At 35.8% G+C, this 24,163-nt stretch overlaps 1 protein-coding gene across 4 annotated transcripts in view; it reads left to right on the plus strand.

Moving 5' to 3' along the window:
• Positions 1–14,670: 14,670 nt before the first annotated feature.
• Positions 14,671–24,163, plus strand: part of LOC127440426 (phosphatidylinositol 4-phosphate 5-kinase type-1 gamma-like) — a 77,040-nt gene continuing 67,547 nt past the window's right edge. Inside the window, exons 1-2 of one of the 4 annotated variants that reach the window (XM_051696981.1) lie at positions 14,671–14,883; positions 21,954–22,042. In XM_051696981.1, the coding sequence (XP_051552941.1) occupies positions 14,813–14,883; positions 21,954–22,042 (160 nt within the window). In that variant the 5' untranslated portion in view covers positions 14,671–14,812. Of the gene's footprint in view, positions 14,884–21,272; positions 21,410–21,953; positions 22,043–24,163 lie in introns of those variants that run through there. The other 3 variants (XM_051696984.1, XM_051696982.1, XM_051696983.1) reach the window with 3 other exon arrangements.

A 24,163-nucleotide genomic window follows, 5' to 3' on the forward strand; every position in this document is an offset into this window, starting at 1 on the left:
TAGGTTTTTCAGATCAGTCTGTATTGGTTTCTGGGTTTTTTAAAGCACCAGTACATCATATTCGCTCACGCCTATATTGTTTCAAACCTCGTATGCTGTTCTTTTCTCTGTGGAACACCAAAAGAGAATTTTCAAAGAATCTTCATGCAGCTCCTTTCTTTACAAGCACAGTTCATAGTTACCATGCCTGTCAGGATCCAAATATGACAAAAAAAAAACAAAAAAAAAACCACCGTTAAGTGTTTTGACTTTTGTGTCAAGTGTTCTGAAGACATACAATAACTTTATGCAAGACACAGACTGAAATTTAGGTCGTTATTCATAGAAAATCCCAAAAATATTTCAAATAATATCCCTCCGTTGCAAATCTCAAGAGAATCAATAACATTCTGGTGTCGATGACGTCAAATCTGCGACACACGTCATTTTAAAATCATGAACGTGATCACAAATTTACATTGTATGGCAAACGCATCAAGGGAGCCGAATCATTTAAGTGAATCTGTTCTTTCGGACAGTTAATGTAAATGAACCAGTTAAAATAAACGATTCACTTGTATTGAGCTTTGGGAACTGCAATTCATTTGAATTCAAGTCAGGCCCGGCTCCAGCTCTAAGATGTCCTTACATGGGCCATAGGACCCGCCGGGTGGGCCGAACAGTTGGAGGGGTGGGTGTAGGTGTAGTTCTCAAGGTGGGCCAAGTTCATGATTGGGTGGGCCAGGCCAACCCAGGCCCCCCCTGTGGAGCCGTGCCTGATTCAATTGAGTCAGTTTGTTCGGATGGGTTCATGTAAATGAACTAGTTCACAAAAATGATTCACTGATTCACTTGAGGCTCCTGAGCAGCCTCAAAGGGACTTTGCCAGAAATTAATGTGTTTAGTTAATTGCTGCTGTTAATTACCATATTTCGACACATTTATAAAAAATATGGTGTTTTCTAGTTTTATTAGTTTATTTTTATGGTAACACTTTACAGTAAGGTTCCATTCCTTAACATTAGTAAATGCATTGGCTATCATGAACAAACAATGAACAATATATATATATATAAACTTTTTTTTTTTTACTGTATTTATTAATCTTTGTTTATGGTAGTTAATAAAAAAAAAATTTTCCTTGCCTTTTGTTCTAGACTTTGTAAACAGCACCAGTCAGTCATTTTGCTCGTTCTCATAGTGTTGTATTTGAAGTGGATCATTGAGGCTGTGATTCATAATGTTTGTCAGTTGAGGGCGCTATTGTGCCACTGTTGAATTTGATAGCCACAGGAACAAAGAGTGCTGCTCTTTTGCTTGGTTTTGGTCTCAAAATTATCTCTGGAGGGCGGGTTTTGGAATGAGGGGGCGTGGCTAACTCAACGGCTCAGTCACGTGAAAGCTTCAGAACGCTAAAATCGCTTACAGCACCTTTAATTCATGTTAACCAATGTTGTTACTAATGTTAACAAATGAAACCTCATTCTAAAGTGTTACCATATTCATAATAAATGTATGTTCAATTTAATGTTATCACCCTAATTAAATAATAACATCTGATTGTTATAGATTTACAAATATTTTCTTCTGAAAATAGCTTCAATGCAGTTAGCTACTTTTTGTTAGTAGCTTGTAGTGTAGCTAACTATTTTAAAGGGACAGTTCACCCAAAAATGAAAATTCTCTCATCATTTACTCACCCTCATGCCGCCCCAGATGTGTATGACTTTCTTCTGCTGAACTCAAATGAAGACTGTTAGAAGAATATCTCAGCTCTTTTGGTCCATACAATGCAAGTGAAAAATGTACTTACATATTGATCTGTTTCTCACCCACACCTATCATATCACTTCAGAAGATATGGATTTAAACACTGGAGTCATATTGATTACTTTTACGATGCCTTTATGTGATTTTTGGAGTGTAAAAATGTTGGCACCCATTTACTTGCATTGTATGGACATACAGAGCAGAAATATTCTTCTAAAATCTTAATTTGTGTTCTGCAGAAGAAAGAAAGTCTTGAACATCTGAGATGGCATGAGGGTGAGTAAATAATGAGAGAATTTTCATTTTTGGGTGCACTATCCCTTTAAGTTATGAGTAGCTTGTAGCTTGGGACAACAGTTTCAAAGTAGCTTCCCCAAAACTGCACATGACTTAGCACACAAAGTCAATACAGTAGCACACAAGCTGTATGGACTACTTTACGGTGCTATTTTTGAAAAAAAATAAAAAAAAATAACAGCTAACGGGGTTTGGAACAGCATGAGTGTGAGTAAATAATGACAGAATTAAATTTTTTTTTTTTTTTTTTTTTTTTTTGGTGAGCTATTCCTTTAAAACCCATTAATGAACACTTATTTTAAGGATTAAAATAACACTTATATGAGTGTACAGGTTTCATCCTTTCATTAGAAATGTTTTTTATGTTATTAAAGTCTCTGGACCAGTTGCGGAGCATAAAAGCTGTCAAAAGCACCGTTAACCAATCATTGTTTGTGTAATGATCATTGTACTGCTAAAAAGACTGTTGGTGGAGCTGACAGTTCTAAGCTATTCAGACATACAGGATTAAGAGTTAAATTTAGCCCTAGTCCTTTCTGAGACATGCTGAAAGGGGTTGCCCAGTCCGGTTAATTTCCTGTGGATTTGTATATATTACACAGTATTAATTCCAAGTGTTTATGCCAGTCAGAAACACTGTGGTTTAGATCTGAACAACAGTCTGCTGAACTAACTGATATTGTCAGATTTGGTCTAAGTCAAAAGAGCCACAATAGTTGTTTAGAGATTAATGCGATAGCACAATTTGTTCACTGTACAATTTGAAAACAACATTCAGCATCTGCATTTCTCAATGTTAGTTTTATATAACTACTTTAACCTTACTGTTCTAGACTGTGGTCTAATTGAATAACTCTAAAGTAATTAAGGACAAAACTACAAATGAGATTGGAGTCACGCCGGGATCCGTCAAGCCCTAAACACGTCTTTGCTTCAAAGTTAATGGAATTACCGTAAAAACAAGGCAACAGCTAATGGAGCGTGCAGTCATTTTACATGGGTCAATTTCATTTACATTCAGGAATACCTTATGAACTTAAATTCAATGAAAGTGAAGTGTAAACAGATTTTTAATGCATAAATCAAAATGCAATTGACCCAGTCTTGTTGCACACCAACAAACGTACCGCAACGGATTAAACAAGTTTAAATGAACAGTAAATCTTGGCCTGCGGAAACATCCATTGTAGACGAGACAAACTGTCTTTCATTTGTTGAAGACATTTAGGGCACTTTGCCAGTGGTGAAAACCTAGCAAGTGATTCAACTGTGTCTAAGCTTGCTAACTGGATACAGAACAGGATCGTTTGCTTCAACCAGGCACTATCAGTGTTGTCTATGCAAATAAAACTGAAATGAGCTTTTTGTATTTCTTTTATGCAAACAATGACACTGTAAAAAATTAAATACAAATTCTTAATCAGTATTTTGGGCTGACACTACACTTTGATCTTACTTATGCCTTTAATAACATATTTCCATCAAATTTAATTGTGTAATTGTATTGTGTAAAATAAAAACAAAATTAATTTAATAAAACGTAAAATATTTAGGATATTTTTATTTTATTTTATTAAAGATGAATCAATTCAATTTGATGGAATTTTGTTATGAAATTGAAATGCGTAAATCTTAAAATATTGTTGAGTGTATTTTATAGTAATTCTATCTAAATAGTGATAACAAATTATAAAAACTATTTAGAAGCTAACTGCATAAGATATTAATACTAGTTTTCCAAAAATCTTGAATTTAGTTTATTTTTCTTACCATTGGAGAATTGTTTTCTCTTGCTTTGGAAGTTGCATGTTGGGATGCTTTTACTGGAAAACAAGACAAAAAAACAAATTAAGAAAAAAAAAAAAAAAAAAATATATATATATATATATATATATATATATATATATATATATATATATATATATATATATATATATATATATATATATATATATATATATATATATATATATATTTGTTTTTTTTTTTTTTTTGCGGTGATGGAAATCGATCCAAAGTTTTAGCCCACCTCTTAAAAATGCCAAGACAGAAATAATAGGGGTTCATTAATAATACTTCTGTCTGTTTTTGTTGGAGTACTGTAGTTGAGCTGAAAGTATTGCAGCAGTATGTGAATGCAAATGTGTTTGTGTGTGTGTTGTTACATTTCCCGTGTCAGCTCTTCACTATCTGTGGCATCCAGTTTTGGCAGTGTTGGATTTTTCACACCAACAGCAGAAATGTCGATGCAGTGCATCTGTGTTATGGATTTAACGGTATTTATTGCAAAATGCGTTTCATTTAAATTTAGAGTTGTGAGGGAGACAGAAACTTATTTATTATGTCACGCTTGTGCCAAATGGAATTTCTAAAGTTGGCTGAATAAACATACCCAGCGTAAAACAAAAAGTTGCTTATTTGTCTTTTCTAAGTTTCTAAATTCTGTTTCCTGTTTACGGTGAACTACCAGATGTGTAGACTGCAGATATACAATGCTCCAACTTCACGACACAAACAGAATAATTCAATTCTGGTGGGAGAAAACATTGGGCGATCTTGTTGATGAAGTTTTTGGGGTGAAGTGGGGAATTCACATGTGTGACTGTCAAAAAAATGAAATGTTGAACCAAAATGTAGCTAATAATTAGACCAATAAGGATGCACCTGCGCATAATAATTTACATCTGCAATGGAAATAGTAGCCTATTAAGAGGGAATTTCACAAAAACATGTCTGTAAAAATATTTTTAGGACCAGTCAGTATTTTCTTTTTATTTTTTTTATTTTTTTTTTGCATTTGGACATTATTTGCATGACATTTAAGCACATTCTCCCTAATTATTTTCATTAGATTTTCATTGTATGCAGTATTTTTAACTGGATAACAGTTAAAGAAACAGTTGTAAAAGTTCAACTTAAATCAGCATACATTAAAGGTTGCACTACAAGTATTAACATACTATATATGATATAAATAATACATAATAATTTTTTGGCAATACAGTAATGAAAATTGAGGGGGGACGGGGGGATGGGTGCAAAATTCATGTCACGAAAATAATGTCACAATGCAAAAATCCTATGGTCCTATGCATAATTTTCTTAAAGTCAAATACAATTTTACTTTTTTTTCCTAATGTTTTTGTAGTGAAATATGACATGGGCATGTTCTTGACAGGTTTTAGAAGATTAACCTAGCTTATAAACATCTACAATTATTTTAATAAATATAAAAAATAATAAAATAATTCATAAGACTCCAGTGGATAAATCCATGTCTTCAGAAATGATATGATAGGTGTGGGTGAGAAACAGATCAATATTTAAGTCCTTTTTTACTGTAAATATCCACCTTTTAACCAGCCCCGACCAGTAGGTGTCGATATGTACGAAGAATGTGAATCGACAAAAAACAAAAATAGAATAATGTGGGAGTGAAAGTGAAAGTGAAAGTGGGGATTTATAGTAAAAAAGGATCTAAAAACGTATCAGTTTCTCACCCACACCTATCATATCACTAAGATATGGATTAAACCACTAGAGTCATTTGGATTACTTATATGCTGCCTTTATGTGCCTTGTGGAGCTTCAAGTTCTGGTCTCTATTCACTTGCATTGTATGGGTCTACAGTGCGGAAATCTTCCTCTAATCTTCATTTGTGTTGAGCAGAAGAAAAACAATCATGCACATCTGGGATGGAATGAGGGTGAGTAAATGATGAGAGAATTCTCATTTTGGGGTGAACTACCCCTTTAACAGAACTGGAAATATTCGGATCAAAAAAAAAACTTTCACAGAAATGGCCGGTAATCTTTTGCAGCAAAAACATCACAGAAAACTTGGGACAAAGCACTACGTGACTACAAATACAAGTGTTGCCAATGGCAGTAAACATTTACCCCATTGTGGGGCTGACTGTCAGATCTGGGTTATTTCACTCTGTGGGCGTCAGTCAGACCACAACAACACTGGGGCATATCGCTATTACAAGAGTAATACCTCTGAAACTTCAAATGTACTGGGTGAAATCCGTTTTAGTTTAAAACCACTGAGCAACAGTAAACATAAAAATAGTTTTGTGGACTGTTTAGTCAACACACATATACACCAATCTCACGAAGTTTGTCAAGAAATGTCTGTTCTATTTCACCACAAAAGCAAATAGAAGATACACAAAAACAAAAACAAAAAAATAAAAAAATAAATACATTTAAGATCCATGCAATGCAATTTCATAACAAAATGTCATCAGTTTTAATTGTGTAACTTTTAGGGGTGGGTAAAAATATCGATTTTCCGATGCATAGTGATCATCATTTGAACAATCTCGATATCGACTCTTAAATCCCATGATAAATCTTTTACTCTAAGCACAACCCTCCACTATAATGAGAGGAAATAACTTGCATTAGAAACCAGATTTCGCACTATGCGACTAAAATATACATTGGCAACTGGGGGGAACATGTTTAGATTTCTCTTACCAGTAATTGTGTAGTACAGTGGTGGAGTATTCAGCAGCGAGATCCTTTCACTGTGTGTTGAGAGTAATAATAATAATAATAATAATACATTTTATTTATAAAGTGCCACAACACAAATACAAAAAATATACAAAAGCAAAATAAACCTCAACAAGGAAGAAGAATAAAGTGAAATAAAGTACAACAGCAGATTAAAATAAAACCAAGCAATTTATGCAACCAAATCGAGACCAAGTAAATTCAGCTGAAGTGGATTCAATCAATATAAGCTATTTCAAAAAGATGAATTTTTTATATATTTTTTAAAGCGGTTTAATATGGGAGCATCCCTAATAGCAGTAGGCGGCACATTAAATAGTCTAGGAGCAGAGCATGAGAATGTTAAAATAAGAGTTTTAAAATCAATATGTGCATGGACAGGAAGCCAGTGTAATTGAGAGAGCACGGGAGTAATGTGTTGACGTGATGTACAGTGCTGTGAAAAAGTATCTGCCCCCATCCTGATTTCTATGGAAGCCCAGGAGTGCCATTTACAAAAGAATGAAGGAATAAATTATCAATCTATTAATTTGAAAATAAAAATGTGAATAAATAAATCAATTTATAAATGGACAAATAAATAGACACATTTAAATGTGTTTATTTAATTCATGTTTAAAAATGTCATTATATTTAACAATAAAATTGTGCATTAATCATATTTATTTCAGGTACAAATATCATTAAATGTAGCAATAAATGAGTACATTAATAAGTCTTTTAAATGCACTTTTTAATGCACTTTAAAAGCACCTTTTAAATTGCATTTTAAAAAGGTATTTGGCAATTGCTTTTCCTCACCCATTTGCCAATGACTTTTCTTTTTCCTTTTTCTTTTCCTTTTCTTTCTCCAATTGAGAATCGTGTTGACGTTGACTCGTGAGAGCAAACAATGAACTTAAGACTTAGTTACAAGACACACCCCCTCTCCTACGTGCCACTCGAAGAGGATGTAAGACAGCCTGTCATTGGACAACGGTACGAGCAGTTTATGTGATATTATTGGATATGCAAATCCCGTGCATAATAAATGGATGCGAAGCATAACAGAAGTTAATGGTGGCTCGTTCACTGTTGCTGTGAAACGCTGAATGCAACCCTACCTGAGCATGCACAGTGATGTGTGTCCAGGATGGCAGCTGGTAATCATGATGCTGTCATTTGGCAAAGATTTAGTCTTTCACCTTAACAGAGAAGCATCAGGAATCAAGGGTCTTGGGAGACAAGATAAATATGATAGTTTCTTAAAAACAATCCGCATAAAAGAAAATCCCAGAGCAAAGTTTTATGAGGGTCTTTCATAGATCAGGAGACTCATTGGAGTTTTATTACATTTAAATAACTTTAATCATCAGATGTTCCTCCTAATGTTCCCCAGTTGCTGGCAACTTATATAAAAAATATTTTAGCCTATTTCTAAGACATTACCTTCCTGACAGAATATTTAGATATTAATCTCCCATGTAGATTTTTCAAATTCATAACAATACACAGTCCCTTCAGGATCTATGGGGCTGAACATACAAAATGTGTTTATCTCTTTTCAGTCTTCAGGTCACACTGGAGGAGTTTAATACAGTGGAGTCAGTGCCTTTGTTGACAGAGATGAGTATTTCATCACCATGATGCAGAACGCATGGAAACTCTAAACATCCCTCATGAAGCCTTCATGTCTATTTATCTGTTCACTTCAATGCTAATCATTCACATCAGGGTTTCCCAGTGTGGTTCCCAGCACTGTACATTTAACAGTACAGCTTATGAGTGGAAGAGTTGAATCAGATTTTTTAAGCGCCATTTAAATGGTAATTATTTCTCTTTTGCATTCAGACGACAAGAAGAGAGAGCTATCTGTTAGCATTCCCATTCATCTCAATGGCAGTTGCTTGGATGGTGCATTACCCTCCTAGGATATATGCAATCTGCTTGCAGCTGTTTTTGCTACATGGGCACTTAGTTCTGAAAATATTGTTTGAGACAATCTCAACACATAAACTAATTAAAAACTATATATTAGAAATCTATACATTAAACCGACAGGTCTATTTTACACAGTTAAGAGCCTTACAAAAATAATCTGATGACATATACCATAATTTAATGAAATATTTGCAATTTATTCGTTGGCTATGAAAATATTTCATTTCGTCAGAATACACGGCTACTTTTGAATGACCGTCAATGGAGAAAGATGCTTTTTGCAGCCATAATGGTGTAGTAATGGCTTCTACCAGCAGGGGCTAGCTGGACCATGCTAGCCAGTTAAACCTTGAAATCTCATTGACATTGACCATTTTACCAGATTTTTTTCTAGTATGGAGAAGAGACATCATTTTATTCATGTAATTATTTTCAAACAGTTCAACTTTTCACCACTCGAAAATGACCGGGGGGGTGGGGGGGGCAACCCAACCCAACCCAACACAAAATGTCAAAATACGAGAGGTCCTGGCTAATTCGGGAGAGTTGACAACCCTAATTGTGCCTAAGACTGTGCAAAGTGTCCAACAGTAGCCCAACAGCAGCAGATGTTTGAGTTTTTTGTACATTTTTTGACTTGTAAGTCAAATGTAAATCAGGTCAATCACTGACAGGGGTGTAAAAAATTACTACAATTTTATTTAATTAAAAGTCCAAGTATCTAGCCAAAAACATACTTGAGTGAAAGTAAAAAAGCAGTGGGCAGTGGTGGCTCAGCAGTTAAGGCTCTGGGTTACTGATCAGAAGGTTGGGGGTTCAAGCCCCAGCACTGCTGAGATGCCACTGTTGGGCCCTTGAGCAAGGCCCTTGACCCTATCTGCTCCAGGGGTGCTGTAACATGGCTGACCCTGCACTCTGACCCCAGCTTAGCTGGGATATGTGAAAAAAAGAATTTCACTGTATATGTGCAAATGTGTAATGTGTGATAAATAAAATTATTAATTATTATTATTATTAAAAGTATTCACATTAAATTGTACTTAAGTCTTAAAAAATTAAAAAGTAACTCGTTAGAATGAAATCAAGAGAGGAGATTATGTGAGAGAGTATGTTTGTTAAATTCAATTGGTTTGTTAAGTCACCTTTTTACTGTCTGTGATGACTGCCATAGTTCTCCTGTCAAAAGGCATTTGCAAACCTACATTTACATATATGCATTTTGGCAGACGCTTTTATCTAAAGTGACTTACAGTGCACTTATTACAGGGACAATCCCCCCGAAGCAACCTGGAGTTAAGTGCCTTGCTCAAGGACACAATGGTGGTGGCTGTGGGGATCTAACCAGCAACCTTCTGATTACAAGTTATGTGCTTTAGTCCACTACACCACCACCACTCCACTGGTCATGGAGTGGCACTGGCAAACCTGGTCATAAAGTTATTTTACAATAACTACATTTTCGCAAAATGAGTTTTACGTGGCCTGTTGTACGTAACACGGCAATTTCCTGGTGGAGTGAACACTAGAGGCGCTAAAACAACAAAGACTTTTATCCCCTTTCACTCAAATCAAGAGTAAAACGGCAGATTACATAAACATTTACTTTTCACCCTGTTCCTCACATAATGTTATCTTATGACATATAAACACTTTTACTATAGTGCATGACTCATTTTAACGTTTGCATTACATAACCCACTACATATACAAGCTTGTTTAAGTGTGATCAAATTGCACGATAGCTCAACTGATAGATGTTGCATATGCGATGCAAAGAAACGTGATACGAGTCCTGAAGAGCATACGAATTGCGATGTCAGAGCACCCAACCCCTTGAGACATAGAGAAAGATCAAAAAATTCAAAATAAGCTTTGAAGAAAGTTTGTAATGTTGTTGGTTTTGTGATTGTTGAGCAGATGGATGAATTCAATAAAATTCATAATTATTATTTACTCAGATTTATTTCTATTATCATTATTATCCTTATTATCATAGCTGGTTTTATAGTTATTATTATAATTGTTGCCTAACATCAAGAACAATAATAATTAAGCAAATAGGGAGTAGAAATTCATAGATATGATTTAAATATGAAGGCAAGTGTAGAAATAAATGGCATGAACACGTTTAATTACAAAAGCCTTTTGTTTTTATATATATTTGCAACATGAATGATCTTTTCATAACTGTCTAATCTGCAGAAGTAGCAGGCGTTTAGAATAAAGTTTAGGAGAAAAACCATCAGTGTTTCTCACCTCGTGCTCATAGATTTGAATGAATACATCACATTCAGTCGGGTGGTCACATACGGTCTAGTCGCACAAATATTTTAAAGTTTTCGAAGCTCAAATAAGATCCGAAATGCCGCCTCTGCAGATGGTCATGTCACTCTGCCATTTGTCAATCTGTCATCTGTTGGATGCAGTGAAAAGGCGGCATCAGTCCAGTAAGACGAAAGCAAATTATCTGCAAAAATGTAGTGAGTACTTTTCAAGTTTAAATAAAATTGTAAGTTGTAAAAAGTACTATTTTTTTTCTTTGGAAATGTAATGAAATAAAAGTACAAGTATTCTGTTTAAATTGCACTCGAGTACAGTACAAACCCCCAAAAATAATACTTAAGTATAATACTTAAGTATTTTTACTCAATTACTTTACAACCCTGATCACTGAAACATGAGCGCCACCTTGAGGAACAAATAGCATGTATAATATGGATGTGCACACACATATGGAATACTGATAATTCACCACTGTCACACAGAAAATCAACGTGATATAGTAGTAATAAGTAGTATAAAAAAGCGATTTTTTTTTACACTATTCAGAAGAACAATGTTGAGGAATAATAAAGAGGTGTCCTCATAACTCCAAAAAAAATGGATGAGGTAAAAGGAGTGCAATGGGGTCCCGGGTCACTAAAGACCCGAGTTGTGCATTAAACGATTGACGAAACCAAAAGTCTTGAAAATCATATGGTTCTGGTATTTTTCTAAATAAGAACCGGTTCTCAGATCCCAACCTTATCTAATCAAAATAACAAAATATGCATTGAAGTGAGGGTAAACATGAATATTGCCAGTGATGAAAGATTTAGATACAGCAAATCCCCATGAGGTGTCACTGATTGTTTTTATTTCACCTCTAGAGGCCACTGTTATAGAATCCTCCAGCGCTGGCTACAGAGGAACACGGAGGAAGAAAACAGAATAATAATAATAATAATAATAATATTTAAAAAAAACTGTCAGCAACTATCGCATTGATGTTTGCCGATAACTGATCAGCACAGATTAATCGGTAAAACCGATATATGGGTCTACCTAATATTTAATATTGTAAATTCAAATCTGTGCAGTTCCTCACTGACAGAGAAGGACAGGTGGTGAAGAGGAACAAACCAATGGACGATCCAAGCACTGACGTGCACAGAACGGGGGCTACAGGGGCGCAAGCCCCTGCCCATTTCATTAACAAATCTAAAGGTGCCCTGAGATTTAAGCGGAGGTGCCTTTAAGAGTGTGCGTTACAGCACAATCCCCCGCCGGCAGGTTGAAGCAAGCAGCACAGACTCTGTCCAATGTCCAGATTAATTCTAGATGTGCATGTACTGAAATCACACCTGATGTACCTGAAGAACATTTTCTCTGTTTAGAGTTTCTTCTTATTATTTATTTACATATTATTACTTATTATTATTATTCAGATTATGTAAGAGATTAAATGACTGATGTAGAGTGAATTCAGGTCAGTTGTGTCTCTCAATGTCAAAAGTTGCCCACTTTTACAGATTTCACCAAACTGTACATAAATATGTTGGTGAAGGTTGTTGGTTTGATCCATGATGATTGAAAACAAATTCTTAAGGAATGTGTACAGGATTCCTGCTTGAAATGATATCTTAATTTAGAAGCATTGCTGATGTGATCCATTAACAATAATATAAGAATCAAATGACATTGTACTAGATTACCTGAAATTCATCCAAGATTATTTTGATTCTTAAATTAATCTGATTGGATGCCATACAATGTTTATCAGAACTGTACTGGAATAATAATGTCTTGAAAAATGACACTTATCTCACAAATCACAGTGGAATGGGAGTTTGAAAATCCCAAAAGTTATTCTTTAAATTAGAGGGCTAATGTAATCGATTAAAATGTCCTACATGCACATTTCATTCTGGTCTGGATGGACCAATGATTTATTTAGAGATTTTAATTTTTATTCCAGGCACGAATCATCTGATTTAGTATATTTAGACAAAATTACTATCTATAGTGTACAAATGTCCCCAACAAGAAGTCCTGAGATTTGAATGTGTCTCAATGGAGGGTTCGTCAGAGAAGGACAAACTTTGTGTCTCTCATTTGAAACAATTATTTGTTTTATGTTTATTATTATTATTATTATTATTATTATTATTATTGCTTGGGGAATATAACATAAGGAACATATGTAAATGTCAACTAATTATAATAACAGAAAAAATATTTTAAAAGAAAGCACAGGCTCAGCTTTGGTTTAGTTAAGTTAGAATTGTTTGGATATACATATACTGCTTGATTTTGTTTTCAAAGAGAAAAAATATGTTAGTGTGTCCCAGGTGAGTCTCAGGTTCCTTCCGCTAGGGCTCAGTATTTCTCTATGAAAAACTGCGATGCGGTATTTAGTTTTTTACATTATTAAATCTTCCACTAAAACGATGAAATAGGCGCCTGAAACAAAGTGTGCGGTTTATTTGCCTAAGAAATGTGCGCTTAAAGAACTGCCACTATGGATTTATGAAGTTATGCAAATTCCTTCATGTCTGACGTCATTTTGAAAGGGCATCCTCGACTCGGATGACTTCGCAGACTTGTATTAAAAGATTGTTTTGGAAGAATTTAGAAACCTATATTGAGAGAAATTTGGGATTTAATATTTTAATTTTAAAGATGATGATTTGAAATGTAAAGTAGTAGGCCTATATATTGTACAGTTATTAGGCCTACTAATTATACTGGGCAAATGCAATATAAAAACCAAATTTCTCACATTTTGTAAACGACATCGAAAAATTTTACAAAGAAAAAAGCACCGAAAATATGTAACTTCTTGCAAAAGGAATAGCAATTTATGTAAAACGATTTTCTCTGGCAATGTTAGTGTTTTTTTTTTTATTTATTTATTTATGTGACTTTACACATACATCTTTTTCTACGGAGAGCGGCAAAAAAAAATAAAAATAAATAAATAATAAACATAAATAATAATAATAATAATAATAATAATAATAATATATGTGTATATATATATATATATGTATATATATATATATATATATATATATATATATATATATTGTATTTATTTATTATATATATATATATATATATATATATATATATAATTGTATTTATTTATTTTTTTTATTTTTTTTAATGTGACTTTAAACATACATCTTTTTCTACGGAGAGCGGCAAAAAAATAAAAAATAAATAAATAATAAACATAAATAATAATAATAATAATAATAATAATAATAATAATATATGTATATATATATATATATATATATATATATATATATATATATATATATATATATATATATATAATTGTATTTATTTATTTATTTTTTTTTTTAATGTGACTTTAAACATACATCTTTTTCTACGGAGAGCGGCAAAAAAAAAAAAAAAAAATATATATATATATATATATATATATATATATATATATATATATATATATATATATATATATATATATATATTTTTTTTTTTTTTTTTTTTTGCCACTCTCTAATATATATATAATAATATATATATAATATATATAATAATAATAATAATAATAATAATAATAATAATAATAATAATATATATATATATATATATATATATATTTATATGCTACTCTCTATATATATATATATATTTATTTATATATATATATATATATATATATATATATATATATATATATATATTATTATTATTATTATTATTATTATTATTAATATTATTAATGTTTTTATTTTTTTATTTTTTATATTAATTTTTTTTTTGCCGCTCTCCGTAGAAAAAGAGGATTTAAAAAAAAATATTTTTTATATATTATAAAAAAAATACGATGACGTCACAGACCTGCCTGGGCCGGTGACGTCACTACTGGCGAAGACGCGGCTGGCAGGAGCGGGCTCACACACACGCACAGGAGACAGGATCATGTAGCGGGTTCCGTTATCGCTGATTTATTGTATTTAACGCTGGACGGCCCGTTTGATGAGGATCTGATGGAGGGAGCCGCTGCGACAATGCCCGGGGCCGGAGGATGCGCTGCGCTGACGGAGGACGCAGACGCGGTGGTCGGTGCGGGATGCGGGATGGACGCTGGAGATCTCGGTATGCGGCTTTCAATTGACTTAAGGGTCGGATTCTTGTGCCAAACCATTTAAATTGCATTGCCTTAAGACTATGGAAAGCAGTGTTTTTTGTTCTGTTTTTTTTTTTTTTTTGACAACACCACGGTAATCTTTGCAGCCCCTGACATAAGCAAACAGCACCATGGTATAAAAAATATGGTAATCAAACCGTACTCTAGCACATAGTTTCGTTTTTAAATCTCCTGTGTAAATGCATATACATTGCATTGCTATAAAAATACACAGTGTAACAAAATGTCTTACAATGGCATTGTTTACTGTGAAATTCTATTATATGTGAAAATGGTAAGCCTCAATACCATGTTGCATTAAAATGTCATAGTATTTACCATCTGATATCATCACTGTATCATGGTACTATTATAACATATTTTTGGATGTGACATAAGGGTCAGTTTATTTGTCTTATGCTACTTTTTTACACATTAATTTAGCCTACTTTCTTGTGCCAAAATGCAGAATATCCCGAAAAAAGCATTCATTTGTCTCTGGTTTAATTGTTAAAATAAAATAGCAGCTTTTCCCTGTGGCATGTACTTATATGCATGGGAGATTTCATCGTTTGTATTAATTTGCATCTTCCATAAATGTATTATCAGCCAATTTTGGCACATCTTTGCATGCAAATTAATTTTTAGTGTTTGTTTACCTCATCTGAACACGCTATGCGTGTAATGGCACCAAGGGCGTAGATTTGGCTTGAACATTGGGGGGGGGGGGTTACAGTATGAAGAATTTACATGTTTCCATTGATCATGGTATAAATATTTGTGGGGGTGGTGGGGGGGGGGGTTGTACTTGCTTGTCTTGATTATTGGGGGATCCCCCCTGGAATCTACGCCCCTGAACGGCACGTGATCTGATGTTGTCGTGCATTTATAGTTGCATTGCTGATGTCAATGTAAGAATGTCCTTCAAATATAAACTCAAAATCAATGTGTGTGATAATCAGCGTGGAGTGTTATGGAAAGCCGAAGCGTATATCCTGAATCCCAATGTGCCTTGTGTTGACAGCTGTTATTGTAGAATATCCTGTTGAGAACATGCGGACAGGGGGTCTCTCTCAGGTCCTGTGCTCTCCCCCAGGGGTCTTCTATTTATTTCAGGATTTATAATCCTGTTTCTTGCCACAGTTTTTGCCCATAAGAACATCAGCCCTTTCCGTCTGCTGGGTTTGGAATCTAGTTTTTGGTCTCTGTATATTGTTGTCATGAAAATGTTGACTTCAAGTGGAGTTAAATAAGGGATGCAGTATTTAATGTGTTTGGTTTTAGGTTACCGAGAGTTATATGGATACGAGGCGAAATGCCCAACAGGAATAGTTCACCCAAAAATGAAAATTCTCTCATCATTTACTCACCCTCATGCCATCCCAGATGTGTATGACTTTCTTTCTTCTGCTGAACACAAATTAATATTTTTGATGAATATCTCAGCTCTGTAGGTCCATACAATGCAAGTGAATGGTGACCAGAACTCAGAAGGTCCAACAAGCACAAAAAGTCAGCATAAAAGTAATCCATAAGTGGTTATCTTCTGAAGTTGTATGATAGATGTTGGTGAGAAACAAATCAATATTTATGTCCTTTTTTACTGTGAATCTACACTTTCACTTTCACATTCAGCCACCTACTGGTTGGGGCTGGTAAAATTAGATTATCAGGGAATTTTATATAGGGAAATCCAGGCTCCTTTGCTCCCTGAAGTATTTGATGAGAAATGTTTGAGTTCATTTTGAGATCTCTCACTTTTGATTGCAGACTTTGGTACCCTGGCAAATCTGAGCACAGTTTTAGATATTTTTGAGATCTCTTCTGAAACTGTACAGGAGACACATGTGAGATTACTGGGGTCTTTTACTCTTGAGAAACGTCTAAGAAGCAGGAGACTTACTGCAGGCAAAAGTCTCCATTTACTCTCAGTTTAATCTCATTGCATTGTAGGAGAAACAATGGAGATATTAAAGAGAAATCATTTATGATGTTTCTTTCCAAAGCAAAAGCCTGCAGTCAGATGTCAGAGATCTTAATATGAACTGAAACATTTCTCATCAAATTCTGCCAAGACAAAATGATCTGAACTTTTAGGAGAAATATCTGAGACAAAGTTGATACTTAAACTAAACAAAACTCGATTCAGACTTCTGAGCTCTGAAAGAGCAAGTATAAAAAACCTGTGTGAAAATATGTCCTCTTAGTTGGTATCATGGCAAATCTAAGCACAGTTTGGACGATAGAAGAGACACATTTGACATAACCGGGGATTTTTAACGTTGGTCTTTACTGCCTCTTGTACAACTGTGGCTCAAGCTTGTGTCTAAAGAAAATGAGACCTAATGCCATTCTTTGAGAGATCAAAGTGAGATTTGGACTGATATATCCAGTCAAAGCTGCAAAGAAGCATATCAGGGAGTCACAGGAAGGAAATGGGTATTTTGGGGAGGAAGGACATCAAATGGTTTCTGTTCCTTGTTCTGTTCCACACCGTTTTTATTGGATTCTCCAAGTTGGAAATGCATTTACATTATAAGCTTTGTAATGTGAAGTTTGGTTTCAAAAGAGGTTCTTCTTGGTAGTCATGAGGTTGCTTGCTCACACTTTTATTGAGAACCTGAACTATGTCAAACCTCAATGCTGAGTGTGCAAGTCTCGTGCAAACAGACATGCTTATACCTGTACTGCAGATTTGCATACAAGCACACCTTCGTGCTGCAGGGTAGAATCAGGCACACTTGACGTGTTTAGAAAACTTGGGAACCATTTTAACAACAGTACTCAGGGGAGGCTTTAAAGTCAACATGAAATCAAAATTAATTCTATTTACTTTCTTAGTTCATACATGTTTCTGGTCTTAATGTACTCAATTACTTTAGTGTTATTCATAATCTTTCTTTAACATGTAAAAAACTGATCCACCTCTGAAACGACTTTCATTTTCAGCTGACATCTACAGAGCCCCTTAGAGGACGGGGGGGGGAATTTATCTCCAGAAGTAGTTTTGCGTTCTCTCCAAGTAAGTTATGCGTTCACTCACAACAGGCGACCTCTTATGAAAATTAACCATGGTTTAACTACAGTAACCACAGTTGAATTATTGTATTTGTAGTAAAAACCCATAAATTTACCACACTTTTACTACATTAACTATAGTTTAACTATGGTATTTGTAGTAAAACCATAACCACAAAATTCACCATGGTTTTACTGCAGTAACCATATTTATTTTGAACCATGAACCATAATACAGGAAAATCAAAACAATGGTAATAAAAATCATAATCATTTGGTCAAAAAAACAAACAAATACATGATTACTTCAGTTTACTATAGTACCACCATGGTTGCTTTGTGGTATACGTATGTTTTTTAAAACCATGGTAAATTTTGTGGTTACTAAGGTTTTACTTCAAGTACTGTAGTTCAACTATGGTTACTGTAGTAAAACCATGCTTAATTTCCATAAGGGATGTATAAAGGTATTTTGGGAACCCAAAATAATTTCAAGGATACGCAGTTATGAGGAAACACAAACTATTGCAAGGGAATGCAAAACTTATTGCAAGGGAACACAAAACGAATGGGAGGGAACGCTAAACTAATGCAAGGGAATGCAAAATGTATTGCAGGGGATCACAAAACTATTGTGGGGGAAAGCAAAATGTATTGCGGGGGATCACTAAACTAATGGGAGGGAACACTAAACTAATGTGAGGGAATGCAAATTGTATTGCGGGGGATCACAAAACTATTGCAAGGGAATGCAAAATGTATTGCGGGGGATCACTAAACTAATGGGAGGGAACGCTAAACTAATGTGAGGGAATGCGAATTGTATTGCGGGGGATCACAAAACGAATGGGAGGGAATGCTAAACTAATGTGAGGGATGCAAAATGTATTGCGGGGGATCACAAAACGAATGGGAGGGAACGCTAAACTAATGCGAGGAATGCAAAATGTATTGCGGGGGATCACAAAACGAATGGGAGGGAACGCTAAACTAATGCAAGGGAATGTAAAATGTATTGCGGGGGATCACAAAATGAATGGGAGGGAACGCTAAACTAATGCGAGGAATGCAAAATGTATTGCGGGGGATCACAAAACGAATGGGAGGGAACGCTAAACTAATGCGAGGGAATGTAAAATGTATTGCAAGAGAATGCAAAGCGATTGCAGGGGAACACAAAACATATTGCAAAGGAACACATAACTAATGTGAGGGAATGCTTAATGTGAGGAAATTCAAAACTTATTGTGAGGGAACACGAAACTATTCGGAGAGAATGCAAAACTATTGAGGGAGAACGCTAAACTAATGCGAGCGAATGCAAACTGTATAGTGGGAGAACGCAAAACTTTTGCGGGGGAAGCTAAATGTATTGTGGGGGAACGCAAAACTATTATGAGGGAATGCAAAATGTATTGCAGGGGATCACAAAACGAATGGGAGGGAACGCTAAACTAATGCGAGGGTATGCAAAATGTATTGTGGGGATCACAAAACGAATGGGAGGGAACGCTAAACTAATGCGAGGGAATGTAAAATGTATTGCGGGGGATCACAAAACGAATGGGAGGGAACGCTAAACTAATGCGAGGGAATGTAAAATGTATTGCAAGGGAATGCAAAGCGATTGCAGGGGAACACAAAACATATTGCAAAGGAACACATAACTAATGTGAGGGAACGCTTAATGTGACGAAATACAAAACTTATTGTGAGGGAACACGAAACTATTCGGAGAGAATGCAAAACTATTGAGGGAGAACGCTAAACTAATGCGAGCGAATGCAAACTGTATAGTGGGAGAACGCAAAACTTTTGCGGGGGAAGCTAAATGTATTGTGGGGGAACGCAAAACTATTATGAGGGAATGCAAAATGTATTGCGGGGGATCACAAAACGAATGGGAGGGAACGCTAAACTAATGCGAGGGAATGTAAAATGTATTGCAAGGGAATGCAAAGCGATTGCAGGGGAACACAAAACATATTGCAAAGGAACACATAACTAATGTGAGGGAACGCTTAATGTGAGGAAATTCAAAACTTATTGTGAGGGAACACGAAACTATTCGGAGAGAATGCAAAACTATTGAGGGAGAACGCTAAACTAATGCGAGCGAATGCAAACTGTATAGTGGGAGAACGCAAAATTTTTGCGGGGGAAGCTAAATGTATTGTGGGGGAACGCAAAACTATTATGAGGGAATGCAAAATGTACTGCGGGGGATCACAAAACGAATGGGAGGGAACGCTAAACTAATGCGAGGGAATGCAAAATGCATTGCGGGGGATCACAAAACGAATGGGAGGGAACGCTAAACTAATGCGAGGGAATGCAAAATGTATTGCAGGGATCACAAAACGAATGGGAGGGAACGCTAAACTAATGCGAGGGAATGCAAAATGTATTGCGGGGATCACAAAACGAATGGGAGGGAACGCTAAACTAATGCGAGGGAATGTAAAATGTATTGCAAGAGAATGCAAAGCGATTGCAAGGGAACGCAAAGCGATTGCAAGGGAACGCAAAACATATTGCAAAGGAACACATAACTAATGTGAGGGAACGCTTAATGTGAGGAAATTCAAAACTTATTGTGAGGGAACACGAAACAATTCGGAGACAATGCAAAACTATTGAGGGAGAACGCTAAACTAATGCGAGCGAATGCAAACTGTATAGTGGGAGAACGCAAAACTTTTGCGGGGGAAGCTAAATGTATTGTGGGGGAACGCAAATTGTATTTCAGGGGAACACAAAGCTAATGCGAGGGAACGCTAAACGAATGCGAGTGAACGCAAAATGTATTGCGAGGAAATACAAAACTATTGCGGGGGAAAGCAAAATGTATTGCAAGGGAACGCGAAGCTAATGGGTGGGACCGCTAAACGAATGCAAGGTAACGCAAAATGTATTGCAAGGGAATGCAAAACTATTGCGGGGGAAAGCAAAATGTATTGTGGGGGAAGGCAAATTGTATTGCAGGGGAACACAAAGCTAATGCGAGGAAACGCTAAACTAATGCGAGAGAATGCAAAATGTATTGCAAGGGAACACAAATCTAATACGAGGGAACGCTAAACTAATTCAAGGTAATGCAAAATGTATTGCAAGGGAACGTAAAACTATTGCGGGGGAAAGCAAAATGTATTGCAAGGGAAGACTAAATGTATTGCAGGGTAATGCAAAGCTAATGTGAGCTAACCACATTGCTACATATATCAATGAAAACAAGCCCAAAACTGCTGCCGAATCTTCTGTATTTGCAGATGAATTTATATTGACACACAAAAGCGGGTATGGGGATGCTCGTTTATGTGGCAGTGCGGGTCACCGAGAGAGTATGTTTACACAGCGCTCACGGAAATTTGATTATTTGTCCTCTACTCCTAAATTTGTTAACTTCGCTCGTGGATAAACAGATCCAAGTTATGTTGGTCATTACTGTCGTAACACTGGGCATTGGAGGCGACAAATGTAAGTGTTGATTCCAAAGCTGAAGTTATACAAAATGATGCTCCTTTTATCGCTGAAGGTCTTGTGTCTTTGCCTGGTTGTACTGATAGAGTGTCAGTTAAGATTTTAAGAGATACTGGTGCATCTGAATCTTTTATTTTAGACTCCGTTCTACCTTTCACTGTTGTGTAAAGTGCCGAGAAAAATGTTTTAATTCGAGGAATTGGATTACAAGTCTTGTCCGTTCTTTTGTATAGGGTTGACTTGACGTCTGATTTGATCTGTGGGGAGGTGACCCTTGGGGTGCGGCCATCATTGCCAATGGATGGCGTTTCGTTAATTTTGGGGTATAATTTGGCAGGGGGGCGTGTGTGGTGAGATGTGGCTCCTCCACCTGTAGTTACGTCGGTTCAATTGCATTTACAAGCTGATTCATTTGTGCAGGAATTCCCCGAAATTTTTGCGGTGATGACACGCGCAATGAACCGCGCTTCATCATTGAAAATAAAGAGTTGTCAAAGTTTGCAGTACCTGGCTTATCTGGTCTCTCTCCTGTTTTTCGCAGTGATTTGGTGGCTGCACAATGGAGTGACCCTGGTTTGCAATCGCTGTTTGATGTTGTTCTGCCGCCCGGGGATGTGGAGAGTGCTGTGAGTAGGTATTTAGTTCAGGATTAATTGCTGTTAAGGAAGTGATCGCACCAAAATAAAGATTGTGTTGGTGAGCCAATAATTCAGTTAGCTGTGCCCAGTCAATTTAGGGATGTGATATTGCGAGCTGCTCATGTTGAGTTTTGCGAGAAACACAAGCGAGTTTTGCGTCAATTCTATTGGCCCCGCCTAAAAAAAGACATTGCTGCTTTTATAAAAACCTGCCATACCTGCCAGTTGACAGGTAAACCCAATCAGTCTTTGAAGCCTGTACCACTGTGTCCAATATCTGTCATCAGTCAGCCATATGAACATATAATAATTGACTGCGTTGGCCCTTTGCCTCCATCCAAGTCTTATAATGCATATTTGCTTACGGTAATGTGCCAAGGAACTTGTTACCCCGCGGCTTACCCACTTCGAAAAATCACCAGCAAAGCTGTTGTAAAAACTTTAACGCAGTTCACTTCTATCTTTGGCATACCCAAGATTGTTCAGCGTCATCGAGGGACCAATTTTACGTTGCGTCTTTTTGCGGAGATTTTGCAACTACTTAAAGTGAAGCATAACTAATCAAGCGTGTATCATGCTCAGAGTCAGTGTGCCCTTGAGCACTTTCATCAAACCCTAAAAGCGTTGTTACATGCTTATTGTATTCAATTAAATCGTGATTGGGAAGAGGGGTTACCTTGGTTAATGCTTGCAGCCTGGGAGGTAACACAGGAGAGTTTGTGTTTTAGTCCAAATGAATTCGTTTTCGGTCACACAGTGCGTGGTCCACTTGCAGTTTTGCAGGAGGAGTTGAAGTTGAAAATTTGTCAGATTATGTCAATGGGTTTTGCAGACGTTTGGATTTGGTGGGGCAGAGTGCAAAAGAAAATCTAGCCAAAGCACAGGAAAAAATGTTGTTCGACCGCCATTCTGAATGTCGTGTTTTTAGTCCGGGTGATCAGGGTTTAGTGTTGTTGCTTTCACCTGGCTCTACTTTTCGTGCGAGATTTACAGGTCCATATACTGTTACACAGAAGGTATCTGAGCAAATTTATGTAATTGCTACCCCAGACAGAAAGCAGCTGTGCCATGTAAATTTGCTCATGTTGTATTTTCCTCATAGTTCTGATTCAAGAAAAGAAAGTCCAGTTTCTGTTACTGTCACTGTCTCAGACGAGTCTCCTCGTCCATTGGCCAGGGAGAGTGATGATGTGAAGGCCCCTGAAGACAGTGTGTTTCTGCCGCCCTTAAAAAATTCTGAGACTCTCCAGAATTTTGATGTTTTGTTTGGTCATTTTTCTGATCCACATAGGTCAGAATTAACGATATTAGTGTTAGAGTTTCCCATTTTGTTTGGAGATATACCATCTCATACACATCAAAGGAATAGACAATGTATTGTCTGATATGTTGTCTCATGCTCCTGACTGGACAGATTAAAGTTTTGATGATCTCATGTTTGTCTTCCACTTTCTTCTTCTGTTCTCCTTGCCCTTCTTTCTTTATTACCTAAAATTGCTTTCAGGTTCCGGATTGCTGGTGATTAAGACAGCAGGATAGTGAGTCAGAGAGTGTCTAGTGCAGGAGTCAGCAAACTTTTTGACATGGAGTGCCATTTTTAATTTTCCTGGTCGATTTTAAAATTGATCGGCCGATTAATTGTTATCTGCCTTTTATCTACCTTAGTTATTGTTTTGGCAAATTCCACCATCCGTCAACCGCTAAACATGAAGTTAACAGAAAATGTTAACTTTTGTGCACCTTTTCTATTCCACCTTTGTAACAGTTTAACTAAGAAATCTTTCTTTACTCATTACTTCAAAAAACATTACAACTAAAGCTTGACCAATAGTGGATTTTGCTGATACTGATAACTAACGTGGTAGGAAAGGAAAATAACCAATTAATCAGTAAATTGATTTATAGAATGTAAAAAAAAAAATCTTATTCTTTCCTTACTATGATGGGCACAGACAAAGAGTCCTAAATGAATAAAATTCCAGATGCAGTTTATTGTTCAACCAAAACCCCCAAAATAACCAGAAATAATTAAGATTTGGTGCATACCACAAAACTTTTAAGTATAAACAAGCTCGAAACACACAGGGACACTTATTTTGAAATAACTAAATGA

This window comes from Myxocyprinus asiaticus, chromosome 5 (assembly GCF_019703515.2).
Source record: "Myxocyprinus asiaticus isolate MX2 ecotype Aquarium Trade chromosome 5, UBuf_Myxa_2, whole genome shotgun sequence".
NCBI classification, from domain to species: Eukaryota; Metazoa; Chordata; class Actinopteri; order Cypriniformes; family Catostomidae; genus Myxocyprinus; species Myxocyprinus asiaticus.